Source organism: Mustela putorius, unplaced genomic scaffold (assembly GCF_011764305.1).
Source record: "Mustela putorius furo isolate JIRA1106 unplaced genomic scaffold, ASM1176430v1.1 tig00537248_pilon_pilon_pilon, whole genome shotgun sequence".
NCBI classification, from domain to species: domain Eukaryota; kingdom Metazoa; phylum Chordata; class Mammalia; order Carnivora; family Mustelidae; genus Mustela; species Mustela putorius.
The window spans coordinates 5715960-5739095 of NW_025422387.1; the positions used below are offsets into that span (position 1 = coordinate 5715960).

Genomic DNA, 23136 nt, shown 5'->3' on the forward strand with positions numbered 1-23136 from the left:
TCATCTTTCTGTAGTATTATATGAAATATTATACTCTTAAGCTGTGAGTCTTAGAGTAAAAAAGATAGACAGTAACAAGTGTTGGCAACAGTGTGGAGAAAATGGGACTCTCATATGTTTCTGGTGGGAGTATAAAATGTGTGACTGCTTTGAAAAACATATCTGGCAATTCCCCAGAATGTTAAACAGAGTTACCATGACCCAGCAGTTTCATTCCTAGGTATCTACCCAAGGGAATTGAAAACCTGTGTCCACACAAACATTTTTACACAAATGTTCACAACAGCCTTATTCATAATAGCCAAAAGGTGAAAACAACTCAAATGTCCCTGAACTGATGAGTGAGTAAATAAAATGTGCTGTATCCACACAATGGAATGCAAAGGCATGAAGTACCGATACATACTATGACATGTATGAACCTCAAAAACATGTTATGTGAAAGAAATTAGTCACAAAAGACCATATATTGTAAGAGTCCCATCTGTATGAAATGTCCAGAATAAGCAAATCTAGAAAGATAAAATCAAACTAGTGATTACCTGGGGGTAGGGGGTTATAGGAGAACACAGCTGTGTGTATGTGTGGTGTGGGGAGGAAGGGAATGCTAATTAGCATAGAGCTGCTTTCCAAGCCAATAAAAATGTTCTAAAATTGATTGCGGTGAATTTACTAAAAACCATTGAATTTACTAAAAACCATTGAATTATACACTTTTCTATGGCATGTAATGTATATCTCAATAAAGTTTTTGAAAGAGATAATACAGTATATCCTTAATTCTAGACACTTATTCTTTCCCATTTTAATTGTTTTTGCCTTTGGGATACATCTCACATTTTACATACACTTTTACCATGGTATTTATTACTTTATCAGTGGTATCTCAGCACCAAGGAAATACGGTATATTTAATTAATATTTGAAAAACCAGTGTAGTGTTGCCTACAAAGTACATGGTTAGTACATGTTAATTAGCGGCTTTCCATAGACTTTCTTACACCTCTTAGTCTTACAATTCAGATTCAAGCAATACCTGGAAGTTGCCAGGCATTTAGTTGTTGGGGTCATTTCATTCTTCATTCACTAAGTTTTCACTTTTTAGGAGAATGTTAATTTTTAGGACAAAGAAAATACTTGTTTTATGATTTTTTTCTCCTTAGTATAATCTCTATCTTTTTAGCATATGTTCTTTGGATTTGATGTGGGTTCCTTCACAATTTACTGCAATAAAGTAAGATAAATCTTCAAAAGAAACCCATTATATATAGTCATTTAAAAATTAATATCAATAAGTAATTTGTATAGGCCTACTCTTACTAAAAGTATTAGAACTTACCATTAATAGTGGATTTTTTTTTAAATGAAGGTAACATGTATAAGAATGGAAAGTTTGGTATGCAGAAAAACAATTAATCAGTACAGTTTAATACAATTTAAAATGTTCACCTGAAAATGTGTTTCTGTAGTATCTGTTATCCTCAATCTTACTAGGTTAGATATTTCTTGCTATTATGTTTTAATTCTGACAACTAAACAAAATATCCAAAGATGTTTATAGGTTTAGCAACATTTCATTTTTTTATTTGAATTGTTAGTTTTTTATTTTTCTTTGGCTTTCTAGGCTAAAGAAAAATTGTTTGGGCCAGGAAATACATAATTATTCACTTAGTAATAAAATTCACAAATAAAATAGTATTTTATGCATTTCTTGAAATGTCGGTATAACATTAATATAAGTAATATTGCTGCTAAATAATAAAATCAGTCGCATTGTTAAGTACTAATAGAAATAATTGGCTCAAACCTACAGTGCATTAATTCAGTATTTGTTGAACATCTACTACATGTCAGGAACTATGCCGGGTGCTAGGAATAGAAAGAAAAGAGACTTAGGTTCTCACAGTTTAATACAGAACAGCAGGCAGTGAACAGTGATAACGCAGCTTTACAAATTTGCTGATGAAGCTCAGCACATGATCCTGTGAGAACAAAGAGGCAAAGCACCAAACCCTATCACAGACTCAAATGGCTTCCTGGATGAAGTGGCCCCCGAGTTAAATTCACGTTGGAAAGCGAAGGAGTACAAGACATTCCGTGCCAAGGCACAGTGACCTGAAAGAACATACAAATAGGAGATGAAGGAGAGAGAGAGAAAAGGGTAGGCTCCTTCTGACTGCTTATCTTTGAAAAGGAGGCAAGAGAGGGAGGGAGCGTACAAATGAATGAGGAAGACAGTGCCCTGCCTAGACAGTGAGAGGGTAGTAGCGTGGGGTGATTGTGTGCTGCGGAAGAGAGTCAGTCAGACAATCGGAGACTGAAGATCTAGGAGGAAAAGGTGAGAAGGGATAGCTGCCTTTCCCGTGGGCCGTACACTGAATGTTCTGCAGCAGTTGTTGGCATTATCTCAATCTGACTCAATTCAACCCTAGACTAGTCACCGAGTCATAATTGTTCTATTTCCAGGCCCTAGCATGCTAAATTATACACAACAGGCCTTTAGTAAATGGTCTGTTAAGTAGTTAGGAGGTAGGAGTAAAGACCAAATCCCTGGATAGGAACAGAATGATCATTTCCACAGATAGGAGGGGAGTTAAAGTAAGAAAAAAATGGCTGAAAGCATAAAAATAAGATATTATGTATGCAATATATGTTCTTTGGGGGTGGACAGGGTGTGGGGAGCAGCAAGTAGAGAAGTTCTTGCTTTGTTGATATCTTTCTGAAAGACAGCCTTAAGGGTTGTATTCAACAGCCTGGGAAAAGAGTAGATGAAATATGTTTAATTGCTCCAGGTATTTCCTTTAAGAAGGTCTATCTAAACTTTTTAACGAAAAATGACTTATGGAAAGTTTCCATTTATATAAATAAAAATTATTTTTAGTGTAGGAATGTGCTTTGTATTTTTTCACAGTAACAGCCATATTATAAAACACTCATGGAAGTTAATTCATCTTTATACTCTACACTTTCATGAGATTTATTATATAAAAGAAGCTACTCATTAAACTATAGTAAGGCCAGTGGGATGTTTCCAGAGGGTTTTTAATCCAAAGTTTGCTGCGATCTTAGTAACCTTATGTTTAATTTCACCAGGATTTTGAAAGATAATTTTTTAAAAGCTACATAGAACATATGACTACTTTATAAGGTCTTAAGTTAAAACTATTAAGAGAAGATTTTAAAATGTAAGAGAACCCCTGTTTTTACATTTTTTTTAAACATTTGTACTGAGGTAAAATGGACATATAATAAACAGCACATATCTGAGGTGTACACCTGATAAATTTTGACATAATGTACAGACTGTAAAGCGCAGAGCCTTAATCAAGATAATAAATGCACCCATCACCCCCAAATATTTTCTTGTGTCCTTTGTGAAAGCTCGTTTTTGCCCTTTTCTGTCCCTCTATCTATTCCCAGGCAACCTCTAATCTCCTTTTTGTCACTATAGATGAATTTGTATTTTCTAAAATTTGAATCTCTCTTATTTTTTTTAAGATTTATATTTCTTTATTGGAGAGAGAACGTGAGAAGCAGACTCCCTGCTAAGGGAGAAGCCTGACCACGGGCTTGATCTCACCACCCTGAGATCATGACCTGAGCCAAAATCGAGTCAAATGCTCAACCAAAAGAGCAACCCAGATGTCCCAAATCTTTCTTTCATCTAGGGAAAATAACATTTAAGACTTTTAAATCTTTAAAAACATTTAAGTTTGATTCTTTACATCTCTGATTACATGTAGTTTAAGAACTTAAAAGATGGAAGAACTAGGCACCCAATAGCCAAAGAAGCCAGGATATAGATTTAATCGGAAACCACATAGGAATGACTGCCTAATTATTAGTCTGAGTCATTAAACACTTTCTCTTCGCTCCCTTTCCCCAGTCCCTTAAAAAGGGGGGAAATTGTAGGGATGAATAGAAAACTTGTGATTTTGCCATTAATAAATTTTTACATGTTAATATATGGTTAGCACAACAGAACTAAAAATAATGTTAAGGCTTTGGGCCAAACTTATTATGCAATCTACCTACGTAGATTACATAAACCGGAAATCCAGTGTTTTAAAAAGTCAAGCCAAAATTTGTAAATGTGTAATGGAAAGATCTGAAATAAACTTTTTAAAGCTCTTTAGGCTGAGAATTTATAACAAAACCATTATTCACCAAAAATCTGTATGTGTATATATTTACGTACTCTACCAAAATAAGAAAACTTGTTAAATATTTAAAGTATAATTTAAGTTACCACTTACCATAAGCTAATATTTTACAATATCAAAACTACCAAACACAGAAAGCCAAAAATGTTTATGAATGTAGATAATTTCTTTTTTCTTTTTTTTTGCATTTTAACTTGTATTTTATTTTATTTTTTAATTTTTAAAATTTTTTTAAAGATTTTATTTATTTGACAGAGAGAGACAGACAGACAGACAGACAGACATCACAAGTAGGCAGAGAGGCAGGCAGAGAGAAGGGGAAGCAGGCTGTCTGCTGAATAGAGAGCCGCATGCGGGGCCCGATGCTCTATCCCAGGACCCTGAGATCATGACCTGAGCTGAAGGCAGAAGCTTAACCCACTGAGCCACCCAGGCGCCCTTAACTTGTATTTTAGTAATGTTTTCATTGGTTTGAAACTGACAAAGTATGATGTATTACCATTTATGAAGTAGTAGAATAGAAATATAAATTGCACCAGAAGTATTATGACAGGAGGCGAGTAAATGGCCACTTATAGAAGAAGGAATCTGGGTGAAATGTCATTTGTGTTGCCATTTGTGTTACGGACTGCTTAAATACTGCGAAGGCAAAATATGACCCGAAAGAGATCCTGCTCTGCAGATGTTATTTTTGTTTGTTGCAAAGTATAAAAAGAATTAGGTAATAATTTGGAAAGATCATAATATTACTTTTTCTATAATTATGGTAATGTCATTCTGTGTAAATTGTCCTCTGTTATCATTCTGATTAACATCAAATGATTTCAATGGTGGGGCCTCCTGGCTGGCTTGGTCAGAGAATTGTGTGACTCTTGATCTTGGGGTTGTGAGTTTAGCCCCATGTTGGGTGTAGAGGTTACTTTTTAAAAATGGGAAAAAAATTTCAATGGTCAATTTTTAATTATATAGATTGCTTTTGATACATATGCCTATTATTCAGGTCTTTGATTTTAAAGTGTACAAAGTATCACTATACCAACTCTCTTGGGCTGAATATTTATTTTATTTTTAAAGGTTTAATGAAGAGGCTAGAGGAGGAGATAAAATTTAATTCTTATATGGTTACTGAAAAATTTCCTAAAGAATTAGAAAGCAAGAAAAAAGAATTGCATTTTTTACAAAAAGTGGTTTCAGAGCCTGCAATGGGCCAGTCTGATCTTCTTGAGCTTGAATCTAAAGTAAGTGACAATCATCTTCTTTTTATAGATCCCAATTTTATCTCATCCCCAGTCCTGTGAAAATGATATGAACTGCTTTCTGTAGTGTCCTACTCTTGACTCAAATTAACCTGTGCTGAGTTGACAGTTTTATGAAGAGTTCTTTTGAGCAATTGTAGCTTGTAATGCTGTTACTTAAATCCACATGATGTTATAAAGACTTAGTCAACTGATTAGGAAACTAAGTAACTTGAAAATGTAAATTAAAGTGTTTGACTTATAGGTTTATGTATTCGTAATATAATCATTTAGATGGTAAATTTTAAAATATTTTGCATAAAACATTAATTTTTATTTCCAAAAATAATAATATAGCAATTTTATATTTAAAGCTAAAATATTTGTATTAGTCTTTTATGCTTGCTTTGGAATTACTGAACTTTTTTGTAATGCTTATTGAAACCTGGTTTTATGTTATAACATTTTTGTTCCATAGAAATAAAGCACCAATCAAGTGTGTATTCTTTTTTTTTTTTTAAAGATTTTATTTATTTATCAGAGAGGGGGGGGGGAGAGAGCAAGCACAGGCAGACAGAATGGTAGGCAGAGGCAGAGGGAGAAGCAGGCTCCCTGCTGAGCAAGGAGCCTGATGTGGGACTCGATCCCAGGACGCTGGGATCATGACCTGAGCCGAAGGCAGCTGCTTAACCAACTGAGCCACCCAGGCGTCCCTCAAGTGTGTATTCTTAAAAAATAACAAATATGACAATGAATTCTATGATTTTGATTTGCTAATCCTTTAATGTGCTTAATTACCACTATACTTAAATACATAATTCTAACTACCTTATTCTTTTCATTTTCTTATAGAAATTACATGTCCAAGTGTGATTTGGCTCAAATTTAATGTCATGGAATTAAAGGGAGAACTCTAGTCTTTTCAAAGGATAGATATACTGAAAGCCAGGGAGTTTTGTTTTTTTTTTTTAAATTACTTGAGGGACTGTATGCTTCTGTTGGCTTTATTCACTTCTATTTTATTACCTTTGATAAAGGAGTAATGAGTAGCATAAATGACAACTATCATCAAATCACAGATCACAGAAGGGTTTTTAGATGTCATCATGTCAACTCTCAGTTGGGTTCATGAATTCCTCGCACTAAATCCCTGGGGAATGTTGGTCTGGATTTGCTTTATCAATTGCAGTGACTTGAAAGTCATGTTAGGTAAGGGGTAATTTCAGATTTGTAGAAATTGTCTTTCTGACAATAATGTATAAATATTTCACATAGAATTTTTTAGTATAATTTAAACATGAATGGCTATATAAGGAATCAAAATGTGTAAATACATATTATGAACTATGAAATGTAAATTTTCTAAAAATAATCATAACAACCCACTTAAAACATTAACGAACCTGTTCCTTCCATGAAATCACTGATGATAAGAACAGTAAATTCAAAGCTTGGTTTGGCCAAATGTCCCTTAGTTTGTGTAATCATAGGAAGAGTTTTAACTTTCTTTACTTTCATACTGTTTTAGATAAATGAAATAAACGCACAGATCAATCAGCTGATTGAAAAGAAAATGATGAGAAATGAGCCAATTGAAGGCAAACTCTCACTGTATAGGCAACAGGTGAGACCACTGTTTTGCCCCTCATATTTAGATCTTTTATCTTTTGGTGAACATCTTTGTAAAAATGCCGGGCTGTGTTGTGGATAGTCTTAGAGTAAGAAGGAAGTAAAGAATAAATATTTTTCTGTTATTGCTAATCTCCAGATTATAACAGAAATTTTGTGGAAAAGCCACAAAACATGCATGTTCAAGTTTGAAATTCAGTACACATGATCATGCTTAGTTTCCTTACCGTCTGCCAGCTGTGGTAATAGAGCACTTTGTGTTTTTATCTCTTGGGTGTTAAACTTGATTTTTTTAAATGAAAGCTTACCTTAAGTGGTATAAAATCAAAATATTTGTAATCTTTAATGAATTAAAGGCAATATATCTTTTCAGGTTTCAAGTTAGTTTGCAAGTATAGAATAAGTTAAATTTTAGTGTCTAGGCATTTATCATTTAATCCACAGCTATAAGATTGGGAGGGTATAAATGTTGTTCTGTATTTCTAGACAAACGCTAATGAAATGAAAGCCATAGATTATCTGACAACAACCCAGTCAGGAGTTTCGTGTGATGAGCATTCTGTAACATTAGTATCACAGATACTAAATTTTCTTTTTTAGATGCTAAATTTTTAAAAACCTTTTTATACTGGAGAATTTAAACTGTATACAAAGGTAGAGAAAATAGTTCAGTAAACCCTGCGTCCCAGGCTATAACAATCATGGCCATTCTTGTTTCACTATACCCCAGACCAATAATAGTAATCCAGTTTTTTTAAAGCAAATCTTAGACTTTATATCATTTCATCTATAAATATTTCAGAATGTATGTCTAAAAAATAAAGGCTTAAAAATCTTAATAGCATACCACATCTGAAAAATGTCATAATTCCTTGATATTGGCAAATATCCGGTGTTCATATTTCCTGGATTTTCTTTCTTCCTTCCTTCCTTCCTCTGTTCCTGTCTTTCCTTCCTTCCTTCCTTCTTTTGTTGCTCTGTTTTAATTGGGATACTTACAGGATTCATACACTGCATTTCATTGATATGTTTAAGTATCTTTTAATTCGTAGCTTCTCTTTGCCACTTATTTATCTATTTAATAGTTTTCTTGCAGTTAATTTATTTGAAGAAACTTGTTTATCCTTTAATAGTGTCCTATTGATACCATTGATTCCTTCTTTGTTTATCAGCAGGATTGCCTCTATAAAAGAAACCTCTCATCAACATTTTGATTAAACTGAACTATAGTTCATTTAGGAAAGACAAGCTACATACTTGATTCTTTAACAGTTTTCCAAGAGAATTGGTTTCCTCCAAGTCATTTTCATTCTCCATCAATTAAGATAGTTTTTCATTTTTTTAGTTGCTTATTTACTTAATGTCATTATGAATCATTGATGTAATTATATTTGGTAAGTTTAAGACATTTTCCTTAATGATGCTCAAATTGTCCCATTTTTGGCCACTATGAGGTTTTTCAAGTAACTTCTGGTTCCTTTTTTTTTTTTTTAAAGATTTTATTTATTTATTTGACAGACAGAGATCACAAGGAGGCAGAGAGGCAGGCAGAGAGAGAGAGAGAGAGAGGGAAGCATGCTTCCTGCGGAGCAGAGAGCCCGATGCAGGGCTCGATCCCAGGACCCTGAGATCATGACCCGAGCCGAAGGCAGCAGCCCAAACCACTGAGCCACCCAGGCGCCCCCCCCTTTTTTTTGTTTTTTTAAAGATTTTGTTTATTTATTTGACAGAGAGAAATTACAAGTACACTGAGAGGCAGGCAGAGAGAGAGAGAGAAGGAAGCAGGCTCCCTGCTGAGCAGAGAGCCCGATGCGGGACTCGATCCCAGGACCCTGAGATCATGACCTGAGCCGAAGGCAGCGGCTTAACCCACTGTGCCACCCAGGCGCCCCAACTTCTGATTCCTTTTTAAGATTCTATTTGTCAGGCACCTGGGTGGCTCAGTGGGTTAAAGCCTCTGCCTTCAGCTCAGGTCATGATCTTAGGGTCCTGGGATCAAGCCCTGCATTGGGTTCTCTGCTTGGCGGGGAGCCTGCTTTCCCCCCTACCCCCCGCCTGCTTCTCTGTCTACTTGTGATCTCTGTCAAAAAAAAAAAAAAAAAAAGATTCTATTTGTCTTTGATAATGTCTTTGCTTTCTGGTATGATTAAGATATTTCTGTGCTCATTTTTTATATTTCCTATCCTAGGCTTAGAATTAGACTTTCTTCTATGAGTCTGATTTGCTTTAGTAGGAAATAATATTTAGATACTGAAATCGGGGTATTAGGACTTCCCATTGCTCCTGGGTGGTCATTATTTTTAGATCTTTTTAGTGGACAAAGCTAAGAGGTAGTTTTTTTCTTCCTTCCTAATGTACACCATGAGTTCATACTTACCCTTCCAGGTCAGATTCAAGGCTTCTGGGCTTCTACTTAGCCTTATCAGTCTCATCTTTCTCCTTATCCCACATGGGAAATTCTGGTTCTCAGTAACATGAACATATTTAATCCATTTCTTGCTTTTTTTCTTTAATTTTATTTATTTATTTGACAGACAGAGATCACAAGTAGGCAGAGAGACAGGCAGAGAGAGGGAGAAGCAGACTCCCTGCTGAGCAGAGAACCTGATGCGGGGCTCGATCCCAGGACCCTGGGATCATGACCTGAGCCAAAGGCAGAGGCTTTAACCCACTGAGCCACCCAGGCGCCTCTCCATTATTTGCTTTAATCCACACTTTACACACAATGTTTCAAAATAAAAGCAATAATACTGCCACCAAAAATATGATTGCTGCTGAAAATTATTTTTCAGTTTGTTTTGTCCTTAGGGTATATCCCACTAGGGATAGACAAATTACTGTTTTAAAGTCACTTAGAATAGTTCTTCTATATGGTTATGCCATAAATTAAACTGGATATGTATATATGTTTATTTTTAGAGATTACTTTTTAAAAATTTATTTATTTATTTTAGAGAGCGAGAACCCACACGTGAGTAGGAAGGGGCAGAGGGAAAGGGAGAGAAAGAATCCTCAAGGAGATTCCCCACTGAGTAAAGAGCTCAACGCAGGGCTCCATTGCAGGACCCCAAGATCATGACCTGAGCTGAAATCTAGAGTTGGCCAATTAAACAACTGAGCCACCCAGGCACCCCTAGGGATTACTTTTTTGGGGAATAATTTATTTTATAATTATTTAAAATATTTACATGATTCCAAGTCAAATCTAAAAAACAAGAAATACTCAAAGAAGTTTCTAGCATCTACTCTGATGCTATCCACCATAATCTTTCCTTCCCTTACAGGTAATTTTTAAAAAATTATATACTTTATTACTCCATTAAAAATAATAGTATATTACATAGACTCATATAACTTGCTTCTTAAAGAACGAAGAGTATATTATACACATTTATTTTCCATGCTTTTTAAAAAAATTTTTTTTAAGATTTTATTTACTTATTTGGCAGAGAGAGAGAGGGAGAGAGCAAGCATAAACAGGGGAATAGCAGGCAGGAAAGAAATGGGCTCCCTTCTGAGCAAGGAGCCCGATGTGGGTGGGCTTGATCTCAGGACCCTGGGATTATGACCTGAACTGAAGGCAGATGCTTACCCAACTGAACCACCCAGGCACCCGACTTTTCAAAATTCTTAATGATATATGCTAGTTAATAGTAAAATAATCTTTATTCCCTTTTTTTTTAACAACTTTATTGAGGTACAATTCACATACCATACAATTCACCTATATAAAATGCACAATTCAGTGACTTTTAGTATATTTAGAGTTGTGGAACCATCACTACATCAATTTTAGAACATTTTTATCAGCTCAAAAAGAAACCCTTTACCCATTAGCAGTCACTTTGCATTTCCTTCCCAACCCTAGGCAACCAAGCTGTCTCTATAGAATTGCCTATCATGGACACTTCACACAAATGGAATCATACAATATGTGGTCCTTTGTGCTGGTGTCTTTCACTTAGCATAGTTTTTTTTTTTAAAGATTTTTATTTATTTATTTGAGAGAGAGACAGTGAGAGAGCATGAGAGGCGAGAAGGTCAGAGGGAAAAGCAGACTCCCCATGGAGCTGGGAGCCCGATGTGGGACTCGATCCCGGGACTCTGGGACCGTGACCCGAGCCAAAGGCGGTTGCCTAACCAACTGAGCCCCCCAGGCGCCCCCACTTAGCATAGTTCTTAAAGTTCACCCATGTTGTAGTGTGAGTCAGTACTTTATTCTTTTTGTTATTGAATAATATTCCATTGTATGGATAGGTCATATCTTGTTTATCCATTCATCAGTTGAGGGGTGTTTGGGTTATTTCTACTTTTTGACTGTTACAAATAATGCTGCTCTGAACATTTTTATACGAGTGCTGTGTGAAAATATCTTTTCTCTTGAGTATATTCCCAGGAGTGGAATTGCTGTTTCGTATGATAATCCTGTGTTTGACATTTTGAGCAAATGTCAGACTCTTCCCAAACCAGTCCAACCAATAGTGTAGAAAGGTTTTGATTTCTCCACATCCTTGCCAACACTTCTTGTTATCTGTTGGTTTTTTGTCGTCTTCTAGTTCTTCTTCTTCTTCTTCTTCTTCTTTTTTTTTTTAACTATAGCCATCATAGTTGGTATGCTTATTCCTGTTCATAGGCCCCACTGAGTGCTTATACCACAGTTCATGCAGACAATCACAGTTAGACATTTAGGTTGTTGCCATTCTTTTGCTATTACAAATCATGATTAAGTAAGCAGCTTTTTGTTTATGTCTTGGTTTATTTTTGCCAGTGTTACTTTCAGGATGTAGTCCCAGAGTTGAGAGTACTAGGTACATTTGATAGATATTGCCAAATTCCTCTCCATAGAGGTTATAGCATTTCATGTTCCCACCTCAGTGTAGGAGAGTGCCTGTTCCCTCACTGCCTCCCTGTAGAGTATGTTGTTGAACTTTTAGAGTTTTACCATCCTTGTAGGTGAGAAATCATATCCTGTGATAGTTTTAATTTTTGCTTATCTTACTGTAAACAAGGTTGAGCATCTTCTCACAAGAGTAACAGTCATCTTAATTTCTTTTTCTGTGAATTGCCCCGTCATGTCTATATCCTCATTTTTCTCAAGAGCTGTTGGCCTTTTTTTCTTTATATATTAGAAATAATTACCTTTGGGGGCACCTGGGTGGCTCAGTGGGTTAAGCCGCTGCCTTCGGTTCAGGTCATGATCTCAGGGTCCTGGGATCAAGCCCCACATTGGGCTTTCTGCTCAGCAGGTAGTCTGCTTCCCTTCCTCTCTCTCTGCCCGCCTCTCTGCCTATTTGTGATCTCTCACTGTCAAATAAATAAATAAAATATTTTTTAAAAAATTAAAATAAAATAAATAATTACCTTTGGAGCACCTGGGCAGCTCAGTCAGCTAAGCATCCGACTCTTGATCTCAACTCAGGTCTTGATCTCAGGGTCGTGAGTTCAAGCCCCATGTTGGGCTCTGTGCTGGGTATGGAACCAACTTTAAAAGAAAAAAAAGAAGAAGAAGAAAAAGAAATATTTGCTCTTTGTCTGGCTTATAATTCTAACATTTTCCCCCAGTTTGGTATTTGCCTTTTTACTTTTGTTTTTTGTTTAAAGATTTTATTTATTTGACAGAGAGCACAAGTAAGCAGAGCAGCAGGCAGAGCAGTAGGCAGAGGGAGACGGAGAAGCAGGCTTTTCACTGAGCAGGGAGCCTGATGCTGGACTCGATCCCAGGACCCTAGGATCATGGCTTGAGCCGTAAGCAGCCACTTAACCTACTGAACAACCCAGGCGCCCTGCCTTCTTACTTTGTTTACAATGTTACATCACCATGGAAAAGTTCTTTTTTTATTTTTTTAAAGATTTTATTTATTTATTTGACAGAGAGAGATGACAAGCAGGCAGAGAGGCAGGCAGAGAGAGAGGAGGATGCAGGCTCCCTGCTGAGCAGAGAGCCCGATTCGGGGCTCGATCCCAGGACCCTGAGATCATGACCTGAGCCAAACGCAGTGGCTTAACCCACTGAGCCACCCAGGCGCCCCAAAAAGTTCTTTATTTTTATGAAAAATCAAATTTACTTTATTTTTATGAAATCAGATTTAATAGTTTTTTTCTTTTATTATTTCAGGTTTTGAGACATATTTAGGAATACTTTCTCCTCTTATAAGTTATAGAGAAATTTGCCCAAGTTCTCTTTTTTGGACTTCTCTGTTTAATTTTTTTAATTTAAATCTCTGATCTATTTAGATTTCTTTTTCTAGTTATGCTATTTATTTTATATAGCTATCCAATTATCCAATTGTCCTAATACCAGTTAATAAAAAGTCCACTTTTTCCCCTATGGATTTGAGATTCTAATTTAAAAATGCTATTGGATGTATTTCTATATTTTCTGTTTTTCCATTGACCTGTCTGTTCAGGTACTCATATAAACTTATTTACAGGAGCTTTATAATCTAGTTCAAATAACTGATAAAAGTGGTCACCTTCACCTCTAGTTGCTGTACTTTTTTTTTTAAGATTTTATTTATTTTTTTGACAGAGAGAGAGATCACAAGTAGGCAGAGAGGCAGGCAGAGAGAGAGGGGAAAGCTGGTTACCTACTGAGCAGAGAGCCTGATGCAGGGCTCAATCCCTGGACCCCAAGATCATGACCTGAGCCGAAGGCAGAGGCTTAACCCACTGAGCCACCCAGGCGCCCCCAGTTGCTGTATTTTTTCAGGGTTTTTTTTTTTTTTTTTTTTTTTACAATTCTTATTTGTACGTTTTTTCAATAAGCTTTCTTATCCTTATCCACTTATCCAGCTCTTGAAAAAATTAATTTTTTAATTGTTGGGTTTGTACCTTGGAACTTACATCTTAATGATATCTGAGTCTTCCCATCTAAGAACATGTTATGTGTTTCCATTTGTTCAAGTTTATTTTTTGGTTTGTTTGAGTGTTTGTTTTCCCTCAAAGTTTTGGACTTCTCTTGCTTACATATTTTATTTTTTGCTCTTATAATTGAGGGCTTTTCTTTCCTTATGTCTTCTTCCTCATTTGTCTGTAAGTGCTATTGATTTCATTACTGTAGTTTTCCCATAGATTCTCTTGGGTGTTTTAGGTTTATAATCATATACAATGAAAATTCCAACTTTTCCTGTCAAATTCTTATGCTTCAAATTGCTTTCTCTAGTCTAATGGTATGAACAAATACCTTCAACACAATATTAAATTATAGTGGAGTTAGTGGGCATTTTTATCTTATTTCAGTTTTAGTTTCTCTGTTAAATAAGATCCTGTTTTGGACTGAGTTTTATACTTATTTTTTATTATGCTAAGGAAGTATACCATTGATTCCTCTCTGGTTCTGGTACTCTTATCATTCCTTCTCTCTCTTTCTCTCTCTCTCTCTCTTTTTTTGGCTGGAATAGAGAGAAACAAACTCTATAGAGAGAAATATTCCTTCATCATCTGTCTTTCATTTTTTAAAAAAATATTTTATTTATTTGACAGAGATCATAAGTAGGCAGGCAGAGAGGCAGGCAGAGGGAGGGGGAAGCATGCTCCCCGCAGAGCAGAGAGCCTGATGCAGGGCTCGATCACAGGATCCCAGAACCACGACCCTAGCTGAATGCAGAGGCCCCAACGAACTGAGCCACCCAGGCGCCCCTGTCTTTCATTTTTTAAACAGAGAAAATAGACTTGTTTAAAGGGTTTGCATTAGAGATTTCCCCTCCCCTGTCAGATTTGTGTCAAGAAAATATTTGTACTATTTCACTTAAGAGGACAGTTTGGCTAATGTTTTTCTTAAACTAGTACAGCCATGGTTCACTTAAGGAAATCCCCCAAGAGTGGCTTAGTAATATAAAGTACTGCATTCATGGCTAAGAACAGCCATCTGGATTGTGTAAACATTTGCCTAATTCTGATGAGTCACATGTTTGATTTTAAATCTGCACTTTATTTATTAGAATGCCCCAAATATAATCGATGTTTTAACATTTCATTTTCAAAGTATGGATATTGAATTTAGGTAAGATAATCTGTGTTGTAGTTTTGAGAATAAAACATTCTTGTTTTCTTTCAGTGAAATGGAACCTACCATGCAGAAAAATAAAAGACTTAAGGAAAGCTTCTATTTATGTACCTAGAAAGTATCTTCATTAACATTTGAATGTTACTTGACAATATTTTAATATTTTTATTTCTAATGTATTTTGTTTCGCTGCTATATCAGCCTGTATTTTCAGGGCTTTTATCTTCTGAATGTTTTGGGGTTGATATTTAGTATACATTGCATATTCATATTGAACAGATAACTGGTGATGATAGGTAGTAGGGCAAAGGGTATTGGTTAGGAGAAGCCAACCTAATACTGAAAATTTAGCTTGATAAAATCTAAAAAATTGATAATTTCACAGAATAATAGAAAGTGGATAGTATGTCTAATTTTACGTTCATTTTTAATGCTCAATTAGGCATCCATTATTTCTCGTAAAAAAGAAGCCAAAGCTGAGGAACTTCAGGAAGCAAAGGAGAAGTTGGCCAACCTAGAGAGAGAGGTGTCAGTGAAGACAAATCAGACCCGTGAATTTGATGGCACCGAAGTTTTGAAGGGAGATGAAGTAAGTTGAGGTATCTAATGGGACAAGGATATGAGTATTGTTTTTGTTTGAAAACATTCATGTTTTTACTTTTTTGGCTTGAATATCAGTAATGAAAAGTTGATTTTATTTTATAAAACCCATTTATTTAAAACTAAAAAGTCTTTGCAATAATATTAAGATATTCTTGCTTAGAATGACAAAGATCTTAATGACTTTGTGAGATAATGTTCCAGATTTTTACTCTTTAATTAACCAAACTTATATTGGATTTATTAATTATAAATATTAAGTTATAAAAGTAAAGCAAAGTGAGTAGGAACTAACAGATAAGACAAAAATTCTTATTCATTGATAAACATTCCAGAAAGGGCTGAGAAAATATCACTAAGTTACTTTGCCCCTGGGACTTGTACCATTTAAATGACTTCATTGTAGATGCTTGTAAATTTTAAAAATACAACTCTGTCTTGTGTTGCTATATACTTTACTTTTTGAACAATGTTTTAACAGCTGTTATTTCCTTTATCCTTCTGTCAGAGTGGTGAGATTAGTGGGACAAGTAACATGTCATAACATGATTGTTATCATATATATGGCTAAACTTAAGCACCAAAAATATAACCCCCATCTCATTTTCATAAAATTAGCTCAAGAAAGAATGAATAAATGAAGCAAAATGTCTTTAGCACAGTGCTTTTTTCTTTTAAGTGAATCAATTGATAGGTGTTATTTTAATTCCTAATCCTTGCCTGTATTTTACCACTTCTTACAGCTCTTTTATTTTATATTAGCTACTTAGCTACTAGGCCTCAGCAAAAGCTACTTCAAAAAGCTGCTCACATTCAGACTTCATTTTTGGTTTTGAACAGTTACCAAATTCATACTGTTACAAAATTGGCAGTGGACCTTCACTGGCCACACACAAGTCTTGAGTTGTTCCCACGGTACCACTTTTCTCTGTGGTGTTTCTGATTGTTGCCTCCCAGTATGCTGTTAGCTTTCTGCAGAGTAGTAGATTTCAGCAGTAAGCACGTGACTGAAAAATTCCTTTGGCTTTTAACATCCGCTTCCAGATTGCTTTAGGAGATGGGAATATTTTAAATGTTACTTGGAAGCCAACAGGGTGTGCTTCATGACATCCTTGCAATCTGGGGTGGGGTGGGTAGAGGTTAATTATGCAGTAATTTTGTTTTATAAGAGACCGTGCTACCTCCTACCATTTTTGTCTTTTCTTAAGAAAATGCTGCCCAACTGACAAGAAATACTGATTACCGTGGCCACATTTGGCATGAATAGTGCTTATAAATTCAGCATTAGATATTCCTTCTATGCAAATGTGAGGGGAAAGAACATAGTGCCATCCTATTAGGTTTTAGTTTTGATCAATTATAGTGAATAGGAGAAGAGTCTGATAACAGGAAAAGCTTGCTTTTTTTTTTTTTTAAGGGGAAAGAGAGAACTTTGGCAATGATAAGGTCAACTTGGTTTTTAAACAATATCTGGTCAGAAACTAGAACAAACCAAGTAAATCACTTGGCAGTTACCTAAAAGAACAGAAGGTATTGGGGAACATTAAGCATAATTTTGTAAAGAACAAATCTTGGTAGACCAGTTTTATTTTCTACTTTGATGAAGTGATAGACCATATGGACAAAAGGGAGGAAGTTTGTTATACTTAAAATTATATAATATAGCTGGACTTCAGGGAGGTTTCATTTGGTATCACATGGTGATCACCAAAAAATCATGTTTCTTGCCACCCATCTGTTAACACAGTTGGTGAGAGGGTATCGAGTAGTAGCATGGCATTTAGAAAGAATAACTATACCAGGAGGCACGGATAGGAGAATGAGGAAGAGGGGGGGCCTACATTAATTGAGCACTTTTTATATGAGGCTCTGTGCTAGATGCTTTGCAAACACTTGTTTACTTCTTATATTCTTGTTATTGTTATTTACATTTTACAATTGAGTGAAGCTCAAGGAGATTGTAGATGCACTTATAGGTAATAAGTGGCCAGCCTGGGATCCAGGTCTTTCTCACATGTTCCTATTTGACCTTGAGCAAATCACTTCTCCATCTATAAAATGGGGTGGTTGCTCTTTATTGTCATTATGAGGAACACACGAAATAATGGATGTCAAAGCTTCCAGGAAACTGGAAGGCTCAGTCAACATGTAACATCTGGCATCTGAAAGTCACCATTCCTATGAGCCTCATGTTACTACATGTGTGCAAGGTGGTATAGTGGAATGGTTAAGGGCATGGGCTCTAGAATTTGGTTGTTTGGGTGCAAACCTTGGCCTTGTCATCTTACCAGATGGCTAACCTTGGGCAGCTTCCGTAACCTCTTTGTACTCAGCTGTAAAATGTGACTGTTATCACTGTATACCTCCTAGAATTATTATTGTACAGATTAAATGAGTTAATACCTGAGAAGTGCATAGAATAGCACGAGCACATGCTGAGTGTTCAGTAGTTGTTAGCTCTTGATATTTTTATATTTTTGTCAGTCACATGAATGAAGAATTTGAAAGCTAAGAATATGGTTTACATATTTGAAATTGGTATTTCCTAAAATGGGTACAATTCAATAGAAGTAAATATGAAAAAGGTTTTTGTTTTTTTCTTTTTAAAGATTTTATTTATTTATCAGAGAGAGAGAGGGGGAGAGAGCGAGCACAGGCAGACAGAATGGCAGGCAGAGGCAGAGGGAGAAGCAGGCTCCCTGCTGAGCAAGGAGCCCGATGTGGGACTCGATCCCAGGACGCTGGGATCATGACCTGAGCCGAAGGCAGCTGCTTAACCAACTGAGCCACCCAGGCGTCCCTGAAATAGGGTTTTTTTTAATGGATAAATAATTTGCACAGACACAGAATGCGATAACACTAATGAGAGTCATTTTAGCTGCTATTCACTGAGCAGTTACTGTGTGCTCCATCTTTAAAAACATATCCTTGATGATGGTTGCGCAATGATGTGAATACACTTAATGCCATAGAACTGTACACTTAAAAATGGTTGAAAGGGTAAATTTCATACTATGTGTGTTTAACCACAATAAAATACACATGCAATATATCCTAATTCAGCCTCTCAAAAACACCTGTGAGGTTAAAATTATCTCCATATCGTGATTGGGGAAATAGGCTTAGAGAAATTTAGGTAACTTGCCTAACGTCACACAGTTATTGAGTTGCCGAGTAAGAATTTGAGCTCAGGTCTGACAGTCACTAACTGTTAGCTTGCTAGAAGCTGTATGACAGTCATTTGTTTGGATGTAAACCTTCGTTCCTTGATTACCCATATGTGGTTATTTGATTAATCTTTTCTTGGAAAAATTTAGGAATGTTACTGTGTTAATAAGGATAAATGTGACAAATGCTATACATATAGTAATTTATATTCCTTTGTTGTTTTCTTTTTAGAGGTCAGCTAGCAGTTTTTAAAGTTGGGTATTGAAGTATGCATTTTGATGCTTCCTACTACCATTAAAGTTAATATTCCAGATGTTACATTTCGTCTGAGAATTTTAGCTCTTCTGTTTGCAGATGACAAGTGCTACAGGCATTTGTTCCTCCCTAGACTTTTTCATTATTATTCCCTGGATGTTTCTTATTAATAAAAGATGAAGTGTCTAAAAATGCTCTTCTTTTTCATTATACTTTGGTTATCGTTTGAACATTTCATTTTCATTGTATTGCCTTGCTTAATTACAGCAGTAGGACAGGAATGTGTTTATCTCTTACTGTGCCAGACTTCTGACATGGGTAGGAATTTCTAGAACTGTTGAAATTATCTTCTCAGTGGTAAAGGTTTTCTTACCAGTCTAGTCTATCTTGATTTCTTTCTCTTCACACAGTATTTGGTAGGTGATAAGAAGGTTAAATTTAGAGACTCTAGGCTCTTAACATAACTAAAAATTGATGATAATGAGTGTCTTTTATATCTTGAGGTTTTTTATATTGGATTTTAGTATGTAATAAGTATAGGGATGCCTGGGTGGCTTAGTCAGTTAAGTGACTGAGCCTTTGGCTCAGGTCATGATCCCAGGGTTTTGGAATCAAGCCCAGGATTGAGCCCCACATTGGGCTTCCTGCTCAGGGGGAAGCTTGCTTCTCCCTCTCCCTCTCCCTCTGCTGCTCGCCCGGCTTGTTCTCTCTCTCTCTCTGTCAAATTAATTAATTAATTAATTAATTAAAAATCCAAGTGCAAATCTAGCTGAATTGATATTCTCAAAAGAATTTTGAATGATATTCTCAAAGAATTTTGAATGCTCTCGTATGTGAGAGAAGTTACCCAAAATTGCCATGGAGCTTTGTCCTTGATACCAACCTATTTATTATTCTTATCAATAATTTTAAGATTAATTGTTAATGGTTATTAGGCAGTTACAATGTGCCAGACAGCATCCTAGGCTTATTATATATGTTATCTCGTTTATTTCATTGAACAACTCTAAGAGATAGTTATGATCATTATTCCTAGATTTTACAGATATGGGAACTGAGGCACACAGAGGATTTGGCTAACTTACCCAAGATCACATGGCTAGTAAATAGTAGTATCATGATTTGAATTGAGGTGGTCTCTCTCCAGAACCCTAAATTTTCGCATGACAGGAGGCTAGAAGGAATAGTCAGCCTGAGAGAGATGATAGAATTAGGGTCAAAGTCATCTTGGGAGGCAGGAGCATTGTGCTGAAACAAACAAAATGCCATTAACAGGATAATGAACACAATGTTGTAGAATTTGAGTTTTGCCTGCCACCTCAACACACCACCCGTGAGTAATGCAGCATTAGAAAACAAATAATTATATTCCACTAATAAAAATTTAATATCCTATTTATGGTGAAATTATGCCTGGAATACTATTTTACATTTTTATGTTTTAAGAAGGACATAGTCAAGGCAGAGTCCCGTTGAAGGTGACCAAAATGCATGAAAAATCTGGCAATTTTCATAGAAAGAATTGACTGAGAACAAAAAAAGGCATAATAGAATTGCATTTAAATTTCAAAGGGTTTATGGAGAAGATTGTGTGCGTAAAAAAGAGTTTATTAAGATTCAGACCTGAAACTGCTATTCTTAGAAAATCTTGTTTGCAAAGTTGGCCCTTGGCTAGCATCTAGGAACTTGGAATTTAGAAAGATTCCCACCATTCCCTGAAAAGAATTGCTCACTCTGTCTTAACTGTGTATACAAAGAATGTGGTTTATGTTGAACACCTGCTTTGCTTCCCAGACCTTGGACTTTTGGTAAGGGCTGGGCAGAGAGTATGCCTCCGTGATCAACCAAATGTCTGGGTGCTGAGTCTCTGATGAACTTACCTGGTTGGCAGCATTTCACACATAGCGTTATAACTCATTGCTGGAGGAATTAAGGGAGAAGACTCGTGGAAGCTTGCCCTTGGTTTCCTCTGGATTTCAACCCCTGTGCCTTTTCCCTTTGCTGGTTTTGCTTGTATGTTTTCACTGTAATAAAGCATTGCCAAGAGTATGACTACATGCTGAGTTCTGTGAGTCCTCTTAGCAAATTACTGAACCTAGAGATGGTCTTGGGGACCCCTGACCCAGATGGATTAGTATGCTTCTTGTTTGTTTGACAGAAGGCAGAATTAGGACTAGTGGTGAGAAAAATATTTGATTGACTATAAGGAAAAAGTTCTACAACTTAAGCTTTCTTCAGTGGTGAAGCAGGCTGCTGCTGGTAAAAAAGAGTGCTCCACTGTATAAAATATTATGACGGGGCACCTGGGTGGCTCAGTGGGTTAAGGCCTCTGTCTTCGGCTCAGGTCATGATCCCAGGGTCCTCCAACCCCCTTGCCTCTCTGCCTACTTGTGATCTCTGTCTGTCAAATAAATAGATTTTTTAAAAAACTTTAAAAAAATATGACAGGGGTGCCTGGGTGGCTCAGTGGGTTGGGCCTCTGCCTTCGACTCAGGTCATGATCCCAGGGTCCTGGGATCGAGCCCCACGTAGGGCTCTCTGCTCAGCAGGGAGCCTGCGTCCCCACCCCCACCCCTGCACCTGCCTGCCTTTCTGCCTACTTGTGATCTGTCAAATAAATAGATAAAGTCTTTAAAAATATATATTATGACAGAAGCTGGATGAGGGACATTTTAGAAGTGTGCATTTAGTAGAAAAAAAGATTGGACTGGATCAATGTTTTGTAACTTTTAATCTTAAAAAATCTGTTTATACAAGTAATACTTGAATACATTCTTATGGTATGAAAATCAAACAACACAGATAAAGTAAAAGTCTTCCTTGACTACCTGCCAAGTCCTTCGGTCCCTTTACCAGAGAGAAACTACTGCTTCCAGTTTTGTGTATCCTTTCAGTCTTTTCTCTAAAGATAAACCTGGATAATACTCTTTTGTGGGTTTTTAAAAATATAAATAGTTTTGTACTGTGTGTATTGTACAACTTGTTTTTAATAAAATGCCTTGGAGATTTTTCCATGTCAGTAAATGAGGAGGTTAAGAGAATTCTGTAGAGGTTAAAAGAATCAGCTCTGGAGCCAGAACACCTGTGTGGAGAGCTCTGCTTGGCCACTTATCAGCTCTTCAGCCTCAGCGTAGCACCCAACTGCTCTGTACCCAGGTTCCTTGCCTATAAAGTGGTGTAACTGCTGTGGAAAACAGTATGACAATTCTTCAAAAGTCAAACCCAGAATTACCATATAACCCCAAAATTTCCCTCCTAAGTTAGAATCCTCATGTGGTTTTCTCTTAGGACTTTCAAAATACAAATTATTGCTGTTATTCTAAGTTATAATAACTTGAATTATTTGGACAGGATTTTAAGTATTAAAATAAGTGACCTTAGTTTTCCATAATTTGGAGTGCTTTTGAAATGTTTGCATAGAATTATCTAACTTTATGGAGGTTTCAGTGTGAGAAGAGACAGAAAAACAGAATTATAGCAAACTATAATAATTAATAATTAATGGTTATACATTTGACTCTGAGTTGTTAAAAGGTTGCTATAGTCAGTATGATTTTTTTAAAGATTTTTATTTATTTATTTGACAGACAGAGATCACAAGTAGAGAGTGAGTGAGGGGAAGCAGGTTCCCTGCTGAGCAGAGAGCCCGATGTGGGGCTCGATCCCAGGACCCTGGGATCATGACCTGAGCCGAAGGCAGAGGCTTTTACCCACTGAGCCACTCAGGTGCCCAAAAGATATTATTTATTTATTAGGAAGAGGGAGAGAGAGAGAGAGGAGTGTGTGTGGCAGGCAGAGGGAGAAGCAGGCTTCCCACTGAGCAAGGAGCACAATTCAGGAATTGATCCCAGGACTCTGGGATCATGACCTGAGCCGAAGGCAGATACTTAACCGACTGAGCCACCCAGTTATCTCAGATAAGTTGTTTTTAGATACCTGACCACAAACCTAAATTTGCCATTTAATCTGTTAGCCTCCGTTAATACTTTGGTAAGTACAAATTTTGCTATTTTGTAGGAGGCAATTTGAGTGTGATGACTCTCTCTCTTAATGGAAGAGCAAAGAAGAAAGTCTTTCTCCC

General features: G+C 36.3%; 1 protein-coding gene across 8 annotated transcripts in view; it reads left to right on the plus strand.

Moving 5' to 3' along the window:
* IFT81 (intraflagellar transport 81) overlaps positions 1–23136 on the plus strand; it is a 197068-nt gene that overhangs the window by 123079 nt on the left and 50853 nt on the right. For 7 of the 8 annotated variants that reach the window (XM_013056513.2, XM_045073696.1, XM_045073695.1 and 4 more), the window contains exons 9-11: positions 5238–5401; positions 6927–7022; positions 15475–15621. In XM_013056513.2, coding sequence (XP_012911967.1) covers positions 5238–5401; positions 6927–7022; positions 15475–15621 — 407 coding nt within the window. Of the gene's footprint in view, positions 1–5237; positions 5402–6926; positions 7023–15474; positions 15622–19031; positions 19224–23136 lie in introns of those variants that run through there. The other variant, XM_045073698.1, reaches the window with a different exon arrangement.